This window comes from Frieseomelitta varia, unplaced genomic scaffold, assembly GCF_011392965.1.
Source record: "Frieseomelitta varia isolate USP_RPSP 00005682 unplaced genomic scaffold, Fvar_1.2 scaffold_380, whole genome shotgun sequence".
In the NCBI taxonomy this organism is placed as follows: domain Eukaryota; kingdom Metazoa; phylum Arthropoda; class Insecta; order Hymenoptera; family Apidae; genus Frieseomelitta; species Frieseomelitta varia.
This window is the reverse complement of record NW_025110124.1, coordinates 244,056-261,945: the sequence shown is the minus strand read 5'-3', so window position 1 is coordinate 261,945 and position 17,890 is coordinate 244,056. Positions and strand designations below refer to the sequence as shown.

General features: G+C 28.0%; 6 protein-coding genes across 13 annotated transcripts; 2 read left to right on the top strand and 4 right to left on the bottom strand.

Annotated features, from left to right (window-relative positions):
• Nucleotides 1-176: 176 nt before the first annotated feature.
• On the bottom strand, nucleotides 177-1,476 carry LOC122531270. The gene is made up of 2 exons (XM_043659070.1): nucleotides 1,323-1,476; nucleotides 177-908 (listed from the first exon to the last, which is right to left on the bottom strand). The coding sequence occupies exons 1-2, from the start codon at nucleotides 1,334-1,336 to the stop codon at nucleotides 332-334; spliced, it is 591 nt and encodes a 196-aa protein (XP_043515005.1). The 5' UTR covers nucleotides 1,337-1,476; the 3' UTR covers nucleotides 177-331.
• A 364-nt stretch (nucleotides 1,477-1,840) lies between these two features.
• On the top strand, nucleotides 1,841-3,611 carry LOC122531273 (peptidyl-prolyl cis-trans isomerase-like 1). Of its 2 annotated transcripts, none has more exons than XM_043659075.1 (7): nucleotides 1,841-1,980; nucleotides 2,054-2,127; nucleotides 2,207-2,316; nucleotides 2,800-2,933; nucleotides 3,055-3,144; nucleotides 3,285-3,392; nucleotides 3,480-3,611. In XM_043659075.1, the coding sequence occupies exons 3-7, from the start codon at nucleotides 2,246-2,248 to the stop codon at nucleotides 3,500-3,502; spliced, it is 426 nt and encodes a 141-aa protein (XP_043515010.1). In that variant the 5' UTR covers nucleotides 1,841-1,980; nucleotides 2,054-2,127; nucleotides 2,207-2,245; the 3' UTR covers nucleotides 3,503-3,611. The 2 variants fall into 2 exon arrangements, with proteins under 2 accessions (XP_043515010.1, XP_043515009.1); XM_043659074.1 differs by having other exon boundaries at nucleotides 1,849-1,980; nucleotides 3,476-3,611.
• Nucleotides 3,604-7,354, bottom strand: LOC122531264 (stabilizer of axonemal microtubules 1-like). Of its 4 annotated transcripts, none has more exons than XM_043659058.1 (13): nucleotides 7,002-7,354; nucleotides 6,644-6,712; nucleotides 6,497-6,551; nucleotides 6,337-6,393; nucleotides 6,217-6,261; nucleotides 5,824-5,973; nucleotides 5,553-5,742; nucleotides 5,274-5,425; nucleotides 4,782-5,063; nucleotides 4,447-4,636; nucleotides 4,054-4,294; nucleotides 3,877-3,890; nucleotides 3,604-3,742 (listed from the first exon to the last, which is right to left on the bottom strand). In XM_043659058.1, exons 2-13 carry the CDS (start codon nucleotides 6,664-6,666, stop codon nucleotides 3,717-3,719), a joined length of 1,425 nt encoding a protein of 474 aa, XP_043514993.1. In that variant the 5' UTR covers nucleotides 6,667-6,712; nucleotides 7,002-7,354; the 3' UTR covers nucleotides 3,604-3,716. The 4 variants fall into 4 exon arrangements, with proteins under 4 accessions (XP_043514993.1, XP_043514992.1, XP_043514990.1 ...); XM_043659057.1 differs by having other exon boundaries at nucleotides 7,071-7,354; XM_043659055.1 differs by lacking the exon at nucleotides 7,002-7,354 and having other exon boundaries at nucleotides 6,644-6,981.
• A 991-nt stretch (nucleotides 7,355-8,345) lies between these two features.
• Nucleotides 8,346-11,331, bottom strand: LOC122531259 (solute carrier family 35 member F6). Of its 3 annotated transcripts, none has more exons than XM_043659041.1 (8): nucleotides 11,096-11,331; nucleotides 10,112-10,209; nucleotides 9,897-10,044; nucleotides 9,467-9,814; nucleotides 9,303-9,387; nucleotides 9,069-9,227; nucleotides 8,835-8,989; nucleotides 8,346-8,531 (listed from the first exon to the last, which is right to left on the bottom strand). In XM_043659041.1, exons 2-8 carry the CDS (start codon nucleotides 10,186-10,188, stop codon nucleotides 8,364-8,366), a joined length of 1,140 nt encoding a protein of 379 aa, XP_043514976.1. In that variant the 5' UTR covers nucleotides 10,189-10,209; nucleotides 11,096-11,331; the 3' UTR covers nucleotides 8,346-8,363. The 3 variants fall into 3 exon arrangements, with proteins under 3 accessions (XP_043514976.1, XP_043514975.1, XP_043514977.1); XM_043659040.1 differs by having other exon boundaries at nucleotides 11,145-11,331; XM_043659042.1 differs by having other exon boundaries at nucleotides 11,154-11,331.
• Nucleotides 11,332-11,848: 517 nt separating this feature from the next.
• On the top strand, nucleotides 11,849-15,954 carry LOC122531258. The gene is made up of 10 exons (XM_043659039.1): nucleotides 11,849-12,275; nucleotides 12,412-12,717; nucleotides 12,785-13,425; nucleotides 13,518-13,730; nucleotides 13,818-14,126; nucleotides 14,197-14,395; nucleotides 14,455-14,627; nucleotides 14,701-14,798; nucleotides 14,868-15,129; nucleotides 15,195-15,954. The coding sequence occupies exons 1-10, from the start codon at nucleotides 12,146-12,148 to the stop codon at nucleotides 15,708-15,710; spliced, it is 2,847 nt and encodes a 948-aa protein (XP_043514974.1). The 5' UTR covers nucleotides 11,849-12,145; the 3' UTR covers nucleotides 15,711-15,954.
• A 96-nt stretch (nucleotides 15,955-16,050) lies between these two features.
• Nucleotides 16,051-17,527, bottom strand: LOC122531260. 2 transcript variants are annotated; one of them, XM_043659044.1, is made up of 2 exons: nucleotides 17,302-17,527; nucleotides 16,051-17,151 (listed from the first exon to the last, which is right to left on the bottom strand). In XM_043659044.1, the coding sequence occupies exon 2, from the start codon at nucleotides 17,123-17,125 to the stop codon at nucleotides 16,244-16,246; it is 882 nt and encodes a 293-aa protein (XP_043514979.1). In that variant the 5' UTR covers nucleotides 17,126-17,151; nucleotides 17,302-17,527; the 3' UTR covers nucleotides 16,051-16,243. The 2 variants fall into 2 exon arrangements, with proteins under 2 accessions (XP_043514979.1, XP_043514978.1); XM_043659043.1 differs by having other exon boundaries at nucleotides 16,051-17,155; nucleotides 17,302-17,526.
• Nucleotides 17,528-17,890: the final 363 nt, after the last annotated feature.

Below are 17,890 nucleotides of genomic sequence, written 5' to 3'. Positions count from 1 at the left end.
AGTTTAGTAATAATACATGTTTCATTTTAGTTACCAAATATGTAATTTTATTTGCTTCACTTGTAAATGCGAGAATAAAAAATGAGCGATTGAAAACCGATGAGTAAGTACAATGAACATTCGGTAGTATTATTAAGCAAATAATAATCAGAAATGTTGTAAATAATACTGTTATATCCATATTTGAGGCTGTAACTTTTATTCAATATTTAGTAGACATAATTTAAAAACGGTACATTAAATATCACTAATGTATAATGTATTGATAATAGTATCTGCTTAAGTATCTCAAATAAAGTTCATAATATAGTTCTAATCATTCGAGAAACGATCATGCTTGACTATCGATGGCAGTTTGATATCTTAATATTAAATATTCGGCGGCCAGGATCATTTTTTCGATATTGTGATGCAGTCCGTGCAGGTGCCTTTTAAAAGATCGTGCAGCAACACTAACACTATCTTCGTTCTCCGCTTCAGAATCATTCTCAGTTACAATATCAAATTCTGAATTGCAAGAAGTACAGACACTTTGTATACTGTGCATCGACGTATTACTCGAATTCCTAGCGCGTATAAACTTTTGCAATAACGCGGGATCCTCTAAATTTTGAGCATTGTTCATGTGGTCCTGCGACCATAACACTTCGATCTTCATTTGATTGATTATGTTGTAAAGGCGATACAAATCGACGTTAGCCAATGTGGCTTTAATGACAGAACTACGTTTGTCTTCCAATTGAAGGTTATCCTGCGAATCGCCTACAGTTAAGTCTAGAAGTCGACTGGGAATTAAAATCGTATCTTCCATCTCACGCACTGTTCGAATAAATCGTTCCATACTATTCAAAATAGAGGTATTGCTAAATGCAGTAACGTCATGCTTGATTAATCTTTGAAGACTTGCCCTAAAACAGAAACGAGATATCTCCAGTATACGTTCCACCTTTTCATTTGCGTACTAAATCAACAGCACACAATATATCTTGATGCTTTGTAAATCATTTTTTCCAACACTATTTAATTGAAATATTTTCAGGCTCAGTTGTTTGAATTATTTTCGCGATTAAATTTATTACATAGAAATCTCTGGAAATGAAGAGGTGTCACAAATGTTACAAATAATGGAAACATTTGGATGAGGCATTTATAAAGTATTTTTACATACTGAAAGAACTATTAAATTTTTCCATTATTCGTGTCTATTGATCTAATCAAGAAACGTTTGAAATAAAATTTTATCATCCAATATTATATATTAACACTCCACACGAATTTCAGTTCAGAAAAAAAGGAAAATCAGATGAAGAATTATTACATACCTTTTGCATGACATTTCTCAATACACCATAAATTGAACGAGTATGGTACAATAAACAGAATAAAAAGACGGATAACAATACATTCGAAGGAACTCAAACACTAATGACGTGAATTTACCAATTTTATTACTGTAGCAGAGTGATAAATTAAATTCTAATGAATTCATTGAGTACAATGAAGTAAAGGTCTCTGGGTCATAATAAATATTGAGATTTGTTTCCGGCTGAAAGTTATACTTTTCCTATATTTTGTTAATCATATTCCTAAAGGTGAAAATTTTTATACCCCACACTTGACGTCAGAATCTTTCATTTAAAATAGATTTTGGAAATATAAAAGAAATCTGAAATCTTTCGCTCTACATGGTATTAATAGATTTACTTGTAACTATTAAAAAAGAAACGTCTCTCTAATTCTTTAACTCGTATGTTATTATCTGATTTCGATCTTGAGTAATAATTTCATTACATAAATATATAATTTATGGTTATTGCTTGCTTCAGACAATTTTTGAAAATCGACATGTAGTGCACGTATAACAATTTCAAATTTCCCTTCTAAATAACACATCTATCGATATCACAGAATACACAGCTAAGTTCATGCGATAGCACAATAATATTGTGTTTATAAACATATATGTATGCCGATGATATGGTAAGTGATAAAATGTTTGATATTATGTGCTTTGTTAATTTCTGCTGTTTTTATTCTCTTTAATTTTATATAGCAATGCAATATTAAAAATAACCAGTGAAAGGTTATAAGGTATCAAATTAATTGTAAGACGTATAGTCAATTCAAGTGAGTACACTTCTTTTAGTTGCATTGATAAAAATTTATATGACAGTAATTTGCAAGATAAATTATTTGTTTTCGTTAGGGAAGGAACAATAAACATTACAAGAACCATTACATTAACATGGCTCTTGCAAATATATCTGGCATCCCTGATAAACACTGGCAACCACCATTCGTAGCATTTGAAACAACGTAAATATATAATTATTACTAAACAGATTATTACTCTCCAATTTTAGTTTTTCCAATTTACTAAGCTTTCCAAATTGATGAATGCTTATGGAATTTTCAAGATCTTTATATATTCTTTTTACCTACACCATGCTCAGTGATCGTAGTAATAATACTGACAGTATTTCTGATTTCTCCATAATTTTTGAGCATTGCACTAATATAAATTCTCTACATTATAATACCATTTAGAACATCAATGTGTTTTTCATTTCAATGATAACTTCCCAAACATCTCTTGTTAATAAACATGATGCGACACATTCTAATATATGTTATAGCACTATTGTCATATCACTTTTAATGTGTAACAAAATATCATTGACAAATGTTTGGTTATTTATATCTGCTGGCATGTTTCTCTTTATATATTTATACTATTTAAGCATATCAATGAATTCATATGACAGCTGCCGTTGTACTGTTGGATTCTTTTCATTACAGTATGGGTGAAATAGTGATAGAACTTTATTGGAAACATGTGCCAATTACTTGTAGAAACTTTGCTGAACTTACGCGACGTGGTTATTATAATGGAACAAAGTTTCATAGAGTTATTCGAGATTTTATGATACAAGGTATCGTACTCTTTTTGCGACATTATATTTTTTCTTTTTGTAAATCGATTCTTCCGATAGTAATATACACATTTATTTAGTCCACCTCTATTTTGTTTTATAGTTTTGCATTGTATTTTAGGTGGTGATCCTACTGGAACTGGGAAAGGTGGTGTGTCTATCTACGGAGAATGTTTTGATGATGAAATACATGACGACTTAAAACATACCGGTACGATTGATGTAAATATTTTTCGTAACAGTAATATAAATATTACTGTTAATGATCAGTTTCCATGAAAAATTCCAAAAAGTTATAAATATGTAACATTGTGTTAATTCATGAAAAAAAATATTATATTGAATTTTTAGGCGCTGGAGTTGTTTCCATGGCCAATTCAGGACCAAATACTAATGGATCACAGTTTTTCATAACATTAGCACCTACACAGTGGCTTGATGGAAAACATACAATTTTTGGTAAATTAAATCCTGTCCATCTAACATGTACAAAAATTTTTGATAATTTAACGAACTTGCATTTTTTTCTCTTTTGTCAATAGGTAGAATCCATTCCGGTATGGCAATAGTGAAAAGGATTGGATTAGTAGAAACTGATAAGAATGACAGACCTGTTGATGATATAAAAATTGTTAAAGGATCAATAAGAAACGCGTAATAAAATAAACATGTCCTTGATGATTTATATTTCTTTAGAATTTATCTGTAATATAATATTTTGTATATATAATAAAATATTACTCACATTTTTATAGCGGATTCGAAGATTCATTTTCCTAGTCATTACATTGTACGTACATGTAAGTTTGCTATAAAAAATATACATATATAAAAAACAAATACAACATTCAAACTCACCACCCTCGATTCTTTAGCTTTTCAAATAGCGTACAAAATTCTTTGAATTTTTGTGCTTGATACAATTGTCATAGACATAACGTACCGGGTGGAATATAACTGAAAAAAATAGTAGACTAATGATTTATGTGAATATAATTTTTCATACATGTTTCAACTAAATATTATTTTATATTTTATATTTTATTTTTTCGCAATTGAAATAATTTACCACTGTTTGACCAGAGATTAGATTATAATTAATTTATATGAAATAGAGAACCTCATATTGTACGTAGTATTATCTTCCATTGGAGTAACTGGAAATTGATAAGTAGACTTCTCGCTCCATGGTTTTTCAACTTTATCTCCACTCTCCATGGGCTGATAACTCAACTGCATAATAGTTTCCGCTTTCATTGGAACATCTGACGGGCGGTATGTACGTATTGGTGCATAGTTAAGAGTAGGCGTTAACGATTTAGTATCATTTTCTAAGAAGGAAAGTTTGTAAGTAGTGCAACCTGCAATCAAATGCAAATTAATATTACAATATTACCACAATATTAAGATAATTATAATGAATGAGATTTTAAATGATTTACATGGTCAACTTCAAACGTTTATTTTATATAATATTGTTTATTAAAAGAGACAAAAAATTTATAATACATACATTCGATAGGTGAACACGCAGGAACAAGATGATCTGCGTGACGAGCATCTGGTTTTAATGGTATATTTTTCCATGTATAATCATGTTTCTGTGTGGTTACCTCTTGCATGGGCCCTCTACCTAATAATTGTTTATCACAAGGTATAATCGGTGGTGCTTGTTTAACACACCAATTGCCCAAAAAACTCATCTGAAATATTATACATATTCGTTATATGCATAATTTTATCGTGATCAATCATCTTCTAGCAACAAAATTACTTGGATAGTCGAAAAATTTAATTTTCTAATGCTGTATGTTATGATTATACCGAATAAAATTTAAAATTTCATACCCGATGTATAGTGTCATAAGATAGAGGACAAGACGAGAAGTGAATATTATCAGGTCGACGAATCAGACTTTCTTTATCTCCCCCACAGCCGAAATAACTTAGACGATAAGTTGTGTTATCATCGGTGCAACAACCAGCATTTAAAATATTATCACTTTCCTGTGTTTTGATTGGTGAACGTCTTTTCTCCGAATGTGGCCAATAACTTAATTTGTAAGTTGTACATCCATCTATTGGTTCGACAGGTGGTTTATATTCTCCTTTTTTCCATAAAGGTTCTTCCTGAAAAATAAACTTCTCTAAAACTCATGTCTTTCTCAATTGATGTGATCGTTAAATTTTGATTCCGTTTCCGAATAATACGTAGAGCCAACATGTACATAGTGAAATTGTAAAATAATTATAATTAAAATAACAGTATCTCATTGCACGCGTCGCGTCGTACAGAAACTTCTTAAGTTTTATTATTAGACTGAAAAATTGCATTTTTACCTTCATAGGCTCATTTGGCCAGTAACTAAGATTATATGTTGTATGATTTTCCATTGGAACATCTGGTTTAACATAATTCCTTATAGGAGCATAAGACAGTGTAGGCAGATTACAACCGGACTGATAGTAACTCAATTTATATGTTGTATCGTCTAAAACATCAAATTTTGTTCTATCAAAATTTTAATTAAATTTCAACTATACAAGATATGAATTTTTAATATTTAACATTTGAACTGGCATTTACATGTAACGTTCTTTAATATTATGGATATTTACCGACTAGCGGTGCAGGTGAACAGTATAAATTAGTTTGCGCTTTGTAAGGTTCTACTTGTGGTATAGACTTCCATGTGTAGTCGTGTTTTTGAGTCGTAACATCCTGTATAGAGCCTCTACCGAGCCATTGTTTTTCGCAAGGTATACAAGGTGATTCAGGTTTTACGCATAAGTGATTAAAATAACTGTTCTGAAGCAGTCGAAGGTAAGTACTCCATATATAAAAATTGGCAAGTTATGTTATATCCTCGGAAAGAAACTAACATCTTACTTTGTATGTTGTTTCGTCTGATATGTCTCCATCTCCGACAACTAGCCAATTTCGGGGTGGAATAGGATCTACAGGAAGACTCGGGCATTCCCAATAGGAAAGTCGATACGTAGTGTTATCATCTATTGGGATACCCGATTTCCAATAATACTGAAATAATATTTGTTGAGTGAGTTGTATCATAATAAAATATTATTAAGGAAAGAAGAAAATCTTCAAAGAGTTATTGTGTAAAAGTTTTTATGAATGCAACTGTTCTTCCAAATTTGCTAATTCTTCGAATAATTTATTTTTAGAATCTTTGAACTAAAATTTATCGGTGCTAATAATTTATTTTAAAGAATAAGGAATATGTGATATAAAGAATTATTTTAATTGAAGTTTTACACTTACGCGAATTGGGGCAAAGGACTTCGGTACTTCCGGTTGCACATATTTCTGTAAATAATTGAAATTTTTAAGAAAATGACTGTTTGATATAAAAGTAATGATAATGTACTTAATAGCACTTACATAGCATGTACGTTGAGTTGTACAACAACAGCAGTTGCAACATTCATCGTGATTTATCTAAAAGATTAAAACGATTAAAATTTTATTTGAAAAACGATATGTTTATATACACTAACCTAATACTATAATAATTTTATTCAAAATTATATTTTTAATTTACCTTAATTTTATTTTTCTCTTCGATAATTGATTGTCGTTGTTGCTTGTCGGCAAACCTACAATATGTTGTAATGTTACATATTATTATTTATAATTTATAAATTAAATTTTAATTCAATTTGTTATTTAGAATGCTATATTAACTTACGGATTGATAGTACAGATCTGCATGGTGATAATAGTGTTTCATAGTAGGAAATAATGTTGTTTTATAAAACTGAAAATATAAAATACGTTTTCATTTAATCAAAAGATTGAAAAATATAGATATTAAAAATAGTGAGCAAATTGTATCAGAAGTGGAGCATTTATACTTTGTCACATTATAAAAGTTTTATACCACAGTAGGCTATGAAATAATATTTATAAAACATGCCATTTAATATCTGCAATATTCATAGGTTTACATTACGAGTATAAAAGTGTAAGAGTATAAATTTCCTTTGTTTTATTTACCATTCAATCTTTGGAATAAATATTTTTAATAAAATAAAAATCATTCTTACAATTTATAAAATCGTGGTATTAATTGCTCAGAAATGCAGTTGTATTGAAATAAAAAATATTATAAATACCAAAAGTGAACATAATGAAAACCTAGTAATAAGAAAGACTAAATCCAGAAAATGACGAGCAGTTGAAAATGAGGTACTTTTTGTTGCACTTCCCGCCGAAAACTGACAGTTGTACGTTATATTTTAACGCTATAAATCGATCATGAGCAGTATCGATTATATTCGAGAGTTGCATTCGAAAAATGGCGCTGAAAATCTTTACGCGCGCATTTTGAACTACGATATATCATTTAATTCGGAATAAAAAATAAAATACTTTCTTTTCTAATCCTTGTATTAAATAAGATAATTGATTTAACAAAGTGTTTGTAATTAATTTTTAAATTCGCGTTTCTGCTTTTTTTTCAAATAAACATATTTTAATATCGAATCTTAGTTTCAATGAATTTAACTTATTTTTAATTTGATAATAATTTTCATATCTTTCAAACTAATCTTCATTGTATTCAACAAAATTTTTCTTTTACGGATACAACGCGACCCAATTAACTATTTCATAAGGACAATAGTATCGATTTTTTTTCTTTTGACAAATAATTTATGTATAATACTTCTGTTTATTGTAATAAATCGTAAAAACAATTTTTTAAGATCTGTACTCTAGAATGTGGGACACGAAATCTCGTATTATATCGTATCCATTCTATACTCAAAAAATAATTATTTCATCCGAGTATGAGAATAAAATTTATACAAAAGCAAAACAAGTGAAGTAATGAGATATTCAGTTAGCCTTTAAAGATGGAAGGTTTTCACTTCAATTTTTTGAGAAATTATAAAATAAAGAAAACCATAAAATAAAGAAATAACTTGATATTATTCTGCTAATTCAACTTTTAACACATTATGCAATAGTAAAATATATTTACGTATATATAATATAATAATATTATATAATATATATATTATTATATATAAAAGATACTCTTTCATTTATAATAATACGATTCATAAACAAAATTTTGAGATTCAAAATTATTAAAAAATTATGCTGTATAAAAAATTCTTTTTTAATAATGCACTTTTAAAGAACTCGTATAAAATACTTATAGTTTACATTCAATCAAAAAGATAAAATAAATTTGGAATTTTCTTACTACAATATGCACTTTGAAAAAATATTATGGTGATTAATTAACTTTATAAAATTATTAGTTTTGACAGATCTAGTAATCAATTTTACAAATGAAATTAAAAATATTTTATACATTAGAGCTTCATGCGAGAACTATATAATAATTCTCAATATCATAAAACGTAAACATTCAAGCACACTTGAAGAGAAATATATCTTTATTGAGTTTCTGGAATGTCATCTGCTGCTGTATTAATAATTCGTTCACGATCATTTGGTGGTGGTCTATGACGGCCTAGACGATATCTACATTTTCTTATTAGTTGAGGTATAATAACATTGTTATAGCAACACATTCCAATGAGTAGAACACTGAAGCCAATGAGCTAAAAATTAAATAAGTATGCGTTCATTAGTAATATAATTTTCAATTTAAATAATTGTGGAAATATGGGGAATGAGAAGAAAAGGGATGATCTTCATAAAAGAATGAAAATATTTAATGCATTGATAGACAGCATGATATTATACGAACAGAGGTGCAAAGATGATAACAGGATAGACAAAATGAAAAGAAACCACAGTAAATAGATGCTGGACTTGAACATTAAACAGGGACATTAAATTATAACTTTGATATAATTTCATGATGAATAGGAAAAGTTTAAACAATCTATCATAGAATTTACCTGTAAATAATGGAAAGCTTGCCACCTAAATGCTAAAGAGAAAGCCCATATGATAATTGTTCGAATACTATCTAATATCATTCTTGTGGTAGCACCAATTTCTTTGGTAACACTAATCCCAGCAAAGTTAAAGAAAGCTATACTGAATGATATACCTATAGATTATTTAAAAAATAGATTATTTAAAAAATAAATTTTTGACAAATAAATATAAGTAGATCTGCTTATACTAACCAACTATAGCCATCAGCAAATGACCACTATTTCCGATCTGGATGAATGCATCTTTAGTGGCTTCAAGTGTTCCTTTTGAATTATCAGCAAAAGGAGGTGGAGCATGTATAAAGTTAAGAGGAATCATTAGAATACATATACTAATGAATCCAAATATACCTAAATGAAACATTTTTATTAGAACATATTTTTATATATTAGATAAATCTTTTGTATTTTAGAAACATCACAAACCTTCCCAACCAACTGCTTGCAATGCTGGTATATTCTGTCCTGCTACAAATTTTTCTTCTACCACCATTTGAACAGCGGTTATAACCTATGATAATAATGTTCGAAATAAGGTAATTTTGTTATAAAATAGAAAAATATATAAAGCATATAAAATGAAAGTTTACCTGTGCACATATGATAAGTAGATCTCCAGTTAAAATAGAATTTGTGCTGACATCTGACTTTTCTATACTTATATCACTAAGCCCAACAAGAGCTAAACCAATTATAACCATTATTATACCCATCCATTCTCTACTATCTAGTTTTTTATTAAGAAAGCCCATTGAAAGCACAGCAGTAAATATTATAACAGCGCCACGAAACATTTGAAAACTGCTAGCATATGTCAAATTTAGACCAACATACATAATAGAAGTAGCACACGTATCACATAAGGCAGGAATCAGTAGAATAAAAGGATTAAATACATGTGATCCTTTAGTTAATGGATTGCTGTCTACAGAGTTGTCCTTTATAGTGATAAATTTAATATTAAATATTTTTTACTTAATAAACATATGTATATATATATATTCAAAAAAAGATACTTACACCTCTGCGACTATAATAATGATAAAGAACTTTAAATACTAAAAGACACATCATCTCTCCAATGAACATGAAAGACGATTGCATAAAAGGGTGATTAAAATGTCTGGGCTGACCATCTTCACCTGGTACAATTTGTTGATCTGCATATCTAAAATAAAAATATGAATTTGATTAATTGTAATTCAATAATTTGACAATTACACTAATTTACTTACTTTACAGACAATGTATTGAAAGATCCAGTAACAACCATAAGTAATGCTAAAACATATTGATAGTGTGTCCATGCCATTTTTAAATATTTTTAAAATCTCTAAAAACAAAATTTATAAAATTTATTAAAACACAATTATGCATTTAAATTATAATAATTTTAAGATATTTAAAACAATAATAGTGAATAGAATGTTAAATTTATATCTGTAATTACTAATTCAACAGAAGTGGAGTAATGTGATATGATTTCAAATGGAAAAACAATGCTATCACATATTTTTAGAAATAATTTCACTAATTTGATTATAGAATGTATTCTCTGTATATCTAATATTTTAATTAGTTTTTAGTATTTTAGTAATTTTTTCAGTAATTTAGTAATTAGTATTTAATTAAAAAAATAGTTTTGTTTTAATGTAATATAAAAGTTAGAGATGACTTATATTTCAAAAAAGCTATATATTTATACATTGATTGCATATTACAGAAATTTCATATTTTCATATTCAGTATTAGAGAAATATCATAAAATTAAAAAGTCGTTTAAAATTCATAATACTATGACTAAATTGAAAGTTCAAGAATACAACAGTGAAATGACTCATTGTGCAAAGATAAACGTACAAAAATGTCCAACAGGAGTCAGCAAATATTTTTATTATTACAACATAGCTCGCAAACACGATAAATCATTCTTACTTCAAATATTTCAATGTTCTAATTTAAATAAGTGAAAGGTACGAGAATTTAGATTTATCGAACATACGTACATACAACAAAATGTCAAGCAACATTTCAACAAAGAAACGATTATTGAAATTTTGAAATACAATTGTCATCTATACAACTGAGATATAGACAATATTTTTATAATGAAGATTCGTAAACATATGATGATAATATGTATTGAAACAATGACAGAAGTGAAAGTTTGTGAAAAACCATCAAAACTCCTGTTACATGCGTAAAATGTAATTAAACGCCTTTATCGTTCGAATGGAGTTGGCGATAATTCTTTTTAAACTTTTATACCGTTATTACCGCTGCTGCAGATGTATTTGTCCTTATTTATGATAAAAAGAGTAACAAATTCGAGCTCATTGCACGGAAATGACAAAGACACGATAAACAAATATCACCAGTTAATGGGTAACATTGTTACTGAAACTGGAATGAATAAGCTGAACATATCAAATTCAGCATGAAAGGTTCTCAACTTCAACAACCTTTTATATATTGCACCACGCAATAATGAATAAATGATTTATTGCGCTATAATAATAGGTTTCTTTTACTACATAATAAAAGAAATATATATAGATATGCAGAAATACATTTACTTTTCTGAAATTATAAATGTGACACTTATACAATTTAAAGAATACATACTTTAGTTATAATACGTCCTTTCTTTTTGTCATACCCAATAATTTTTGTAAATTATTATGACAAAAAGAAAGAACGTATTATAACTAAAAATATACACTTAATATAGGTATTCTTCGAATTGCACAAGTTTCGCTTCTTGAATGAAACGCATAGACTGAAATATCAAAACGAAAAATTATTACGATTATACAAATATACAATTTCAGAAAAGCAAATATATTTCTTTAATAATTGACATTTCATATTTACATTCGTTTGAAATTTTCTCTACGATAAATTGTCGTAAATACATTATTGTCAATTTAAAAATCTCGCGGGAAACTAAGAATTACTTTTTAGCTTTGTTGAAAACAGATCTTTATTCCAGGTTCATACAAGCGTTTGGTTATCTACAAATCGTTCAAGGAATCAAATCTTTATTTACACGTTCAGTTTTTGAGCTGTAGAACGCAAAAAATATGTGAATGTTAAGAACAGAAGCTTGCTGTTCCAAGCAATAAGCGATAACATCGTGCGCGTATTTTGACACTATCAGCAGACAAAAAAGCATGAAACTAAAGTAGAGAAAAAGAAAAAATATATATATCTATGTACTTGTATTGCATCTATCGTACAAATATACAAAAATTTAATACGAAAACATAATGTCATCATCAGATAATAGTAAAAAATTATCCGAAGTTTTAGAGTTATTTCTATTGCCTAAATACAACATCGTCTCTGTTACTTACCTCGATCTTCTACTGTCTCACATCTCCGATGATATTAAAGAGTGTAAGAAAATTATTTTATAAATCATATTACAACACATAGTAAAGTTATTACGAAGGATTCATTTTTTTTTTTCTTTTAATTACGTTTTTATTTATCATCATATAATCTGTATTTCATCATATATTTTATTTTTTAGGTAATGCAAATAATTATGAGAGTTGCGAACTATTTCAAAAATGGGTGTTAAAAGCACTAAACACTTGGAATACCGAGTGCCTTCCTTCTCAACCTATAATTACATTTACATTGAAACTTGTAGGATTAGTTTCACACAATGAATTAAGATTTCATTATTGGCAATTTAAGAATGTATACAATAAATTATGTGATATTTTTAATCTGCATAAAGATGACTTACCAGTGTCTATCAAAATGGCTTATATCACAATGTTAATCACTTTGATCAAACACAAAAGTGGTAGACAATGGATAATAGATTCTAGTAAGTAATATATTTTTTTAACGTGTATATAAATTATAATTAAGGTAACAAAATATATACTTCACAGGTGCTTGGAAAGATGTTGTAAAGTATGCTCATTGGAATCACACGTTATATGTCACTCATGAAAGTCATAGATTTTTATGGCTTTTGCTCTTACATGAACAACAAAATGTTGATTTTTGTAAAGAAGTTATTTTGACAATGAGTGCACCATTGATGACTAATACTATTGAGTCTCATACACATCAAGTGCTGCAAGATAATTATTTAGAAGAAAATAAATTATTATGTACGACATTAGATTTGTTAACGAACATCATTGAGAATACATTGTTTGCAAATATGGATAATACGATACCTGAGCTGTGTCAAGAAATCATTGATTTAGAAATGAGGATAAAAGCACTATTTGAAGCATGCATTAGTACAAAAGTTTTGTCACATATTCATAAGCTATTTATTTTATGTTTGTTCATCCCACTTAAAAGATTCATCAGAGAAGGAAAGAAAATAGAAGTTGAAACAAAGCAAAAGTTCTTCACTGATTTGAATTATATATTTTTAATGCTTCTATCTAAAGTATACATAGTAGAATTAATAAAGACAAACAAATTTTTAATGATATTTTGGAAGAAGTTACAATCATTGCAAGAATTTTCTTTCAATTATGAACATAAGTTTGAACTTCAGATTATAATTATAATGGTAAGTCAGATTATAGAAGAACTAAAAGATTTAAATACTTTTTTGTAGAAATATAAATTGTAAATAATTTAAACATTTTTTTGTGGTAATAGATTGTGCCTGTGAGTTTATGTATTAAACATACATATAAAGATTCTGATATTTTTGATATGTTTGTTTCTAAGATGTTTGATGTAACGTGTGTACCTATACAAAGGTTGGGATACAACATAAGAGATGTTGTACTTAAAAATCATGTACCTTTAGCACAGATTGCAAAAATAAATATTGACTTGCTCATAGAAATAACAGATATCATGGATAGGGTATGTATAATAAAAATTTCTAATGTTATATTATTATCAACATATATATAATAATTCTATATACATACATATGTATTCTCATATTAGGATATTGCAGTTATTGTATTTCAAGCACTGTGTCACGTATTAAAAAATTGTGTGCCAGATACATGCAGTGAAACTCTAGATAATATGACTAATGCAATACATTTGGAAAATGTATCAAGAAAACAAATACATAAATTTCCCTTAGAAGGAGATCCTATAGTTGATCATCCTACATTATTATTATCACTTCTAAATGGTTTAGCAATCATGACAGAAAAGTTTAAATTAAAATGGCAAGAATGTGTAGAAACTATATGCTTATTGTCATTAGGTCAAGAAATTTTAAATCATTCTGGAACATTACCTATAGTAAGTTTAGACATATTATAAAATGATTTGTAATTTCTGCATTATAAATGTGATTAAATTTTGTTCTCAGATTTGCGTGAAAGCTCTAGAAATATGTAAGTTAGCAATCCAGAATTTTATGTCACCCAATTTAGTACTGTTAACTGAAACAGATAGTCATATGAAAGAGATTGGACCAACATTGTTTAAAAGATTACATGATGTAAATTGGGAAGTAAGGGATAGTGTATTGGAAACCTTAAATACTATAGCTGTAATCTCAGAGGATAGTAAGTAATTATTTATAACAAGTGTTATTTCAATATATAACATATATAAATATTTGCAGAATATCCAACATTCCAAGAATATTTGTTGGCAAATGAGTTTTTACAACTGGCAGTTGAAATTGCTAAGACAGATAGTGAAAGCTATGTTCGGGCATCTGCTTTAGTATTTCTTTCGACAACTGTTCGTATAAATAAATTGTGGGAAGAAAAATTGTCGCAATTCGATTTACCAGTACGTGTGGTTAAGACACATAATATAATTTTCGATTGATGTTTAAAAATAAAACAATATTTCTTTGTTTCAGAATACTGCAATAATTCTGCTCAACAATGAGAGCGAGGGCATAGTCAGAAAGGAAGCGGTAATTTTATTGAAGGAGTTATATGTACATCGTAAATGGCCGTGAGTAATGTTATGCAAAATACTACTATCAATTATTCCAATGTTATTGATGGTGTAATTATTATTTAGAAAAAATATCATTGATTCAATGATATTGGCAATGGCAAAAACTGCTGTGCTTGATCTTCATTGGGAAGTAAAGATAAACGCTCTCGAATATTGGAATCATGTTATAACCTCGCATTTATCTGATCAAGGTGTACTTGATGGTCATTTCCCGAAAGTAACATTTTCAAAAGAAAACAGGAAAATTGTATCTTTAAATGAAACTGAGATAAAACGAAGGCTTAATAAAGCATTAGATGAATTAGCAAAACAAAATTGCTTGGGTGTAAGTAAATTTATATAATATATGTACTTCTTCATCAATAAATCATATTTTGCATTGTATTTTAGGTCCTTTTGGTTACTTTAGAAGATAGCGATTTTGAAGTGTGCAAAATGTCGGCAGCTATAATAAACAAATTAAAAACATTCCTTCTAAAGTACAAACTTAACGAACCTTTACCAGCGTTGCCTTTACCCAAAGACAGTGCTACCTTTGATGCCTCTTACATTAAATACGAGTCACCGACTAATGATGCAAGTTCCAATTGCGAGATGCTCAATAATTCTAATAATGTGATCGAAGAAATTCTAGACGTTAATGATGCAAGTCTACTTGCTTCTATTTACAACAATTCTACGAACGTCGATAGTAAACCGCAAAAATCAGAGAAGAAAACATTTCAATATATTTCTTGTGTGACTAGGCAAATTTTTCTTCAAAAAATTTTTGATATGAATATTGATGCATATATTGAAGAGAAAGATCGGTGGCTAGCTACATATACCACAAGTTTTGAGTCAGTGTTGGATGATATATTAACGATGTACAAAAAGGAAGATGTTAATTCAATGGACTGTTATTAATTGAGTATAAATTACTTAAAAATTTAGATTTTATTTCTATACAAGTACAAGTGTGGTATCCAGTTTTCTGAATTTATAAAAAAGTTAAGATTTTGCGGGATACATCACATCATAATCAAAACAAGATTATATCACGAATTTTGTAATTCACAAAATTTTATTACAAGTACATTTACGTCTTACATAGAAAAATTTACAATATACTTTCTGATAAGATTTGAGTAATAAAAATAAAACGAATTTTCATGCATTACTTATTTATAGCATAAAATGAATGAATATTTACGTATTTAACATATGACGAAACATATTAAAATTGTTATACAAATTGTTTACGTGTATAAAACATTTTTGTTAATAAAAAGAAAATAAAAAAATTTTTTGTTTATGTTTATATTTATACTTAAATCTGGAAAGTAACAAACTTAATTTAAGAACTAATCGAATTTCGAATATAAAAAAATTATTATTTACATTATTTATACCTCATTCAGTCTTCATATTTCTCTGTATAATCAATGCATATATTTTCTTTAAAGAAAATTTGCAATATCAATTTCTACTGATTGAGGATAAACATTTTTTTCATCAGCAGACATTTCTTGTTCGTCACCACTTACACTAATAATAGAATTCCAAGGAGAATTATTGCATGATGAATAATACGTTACAACACTGTTATCTGTATCGGTGTTAACAACTTTCAATGATGCAACCTCAGTTTTGTCCGTATCTTTTATTTCAGTTTTTGTCTTTGATGAAAAAAATTCTTTATTAGTATTGGTATTATTAGTAGTATTGGTAACTGAATCTGTATGATTCCAAAATGAGGTCGTTGCTATTTGGCAAGGCTCAATTTTTACATGTTCGGCAGGTTCATTCTTTACTCCGATAATCTCGTCAATTTGATTCCTTGTTAATAAATTTCTCTTTAACAGATCTGTTTCTTTTGTACCTGTTATATGTTTTTTCTTCCTTCCTCTACGTTTCTTTCTACTCTTACTTAAATCCCAACAAAGACTTTCAGTGATATTAAAAAAGTCTTCGTCATTTATTTCCTTTCTTTGATACAATTCACGTTCCCAAGCAATAAATTGAGTACAGTTTATAGAGCAATTATCATGGGTGAATTTTCTTGGTGAACTCGTCACTTTATTTTTATATTTATATTTTGATTCGGGTTCAATGAAAACATGATTGCATATATTTTCATTATTATTGTTATCACCTACATTTATAGGTTGCAAATATTTCTTTTCTGTGAATTTCGTATTATTCAAGATTTTGAAGCCTTGGAGATTAATAATAGTTTGTGATAACTCTTTTAAACTGTGATGTTCTATGTGATGATTATGTAAGTCCACAACAGTGGCATTTGACTGATGACAAATAATGCATTCATAGAGCACAGACATTCTGATACTCTATTTTCTCTTCAATTCTACCTTCATAAGATAAATCATATATAGAATATTAAGAATAATATATTTAAAGTGCGTATAATAAAGTTCTTAATTATTTACTAACAAAATAAATACTTTTAAATACAGCAGTTTAAAAAAAAGAAATAGTAATAAAGTTGAAGATTTACCTTCAAAAGATCGTGGTAGGTTATATAAAAAAAAAAGAAATCCAAATAATTACAGACAATATTCGATTACACGTGGACGTAACGTATTTGACAACGTTTATCACATAACAAAATTTTGTACAAATGATATAAATATTAAATAAGTTTATCGTAATTTAAATAACATAGTCTATTCACTATGTTCAGCGTCCACGTGAGGATCTATGGTAATATGCCTATGGTAGATGGTAAGGTGTGCATGCATATGTATCGACAACAACACGCGTGAAATGAAATATACTATGAAGTAGAAAATATTATCGTAATATAAAACGTAGTTTATATTAAAAATTATTTTAATGATCTTCTTTTTTTTAACAAACGAAATGTTTTATACGATAAATCGGCAAATGTAAATTGCAAGTCTTAAACAACGCAAATTTTTGTTTACAAGTGAAATTATTAATACAAGTACAATTCGAATTGTTTCTTTTCTTTTTTTCTTAAAGATAGATTAACAACAAACAAATGATAATTGTATCATTTATTTCTTAATTGTTTATTCACTGATCGTTATATAAGGTAGGATGTAATTTCTTCTAATACAGTA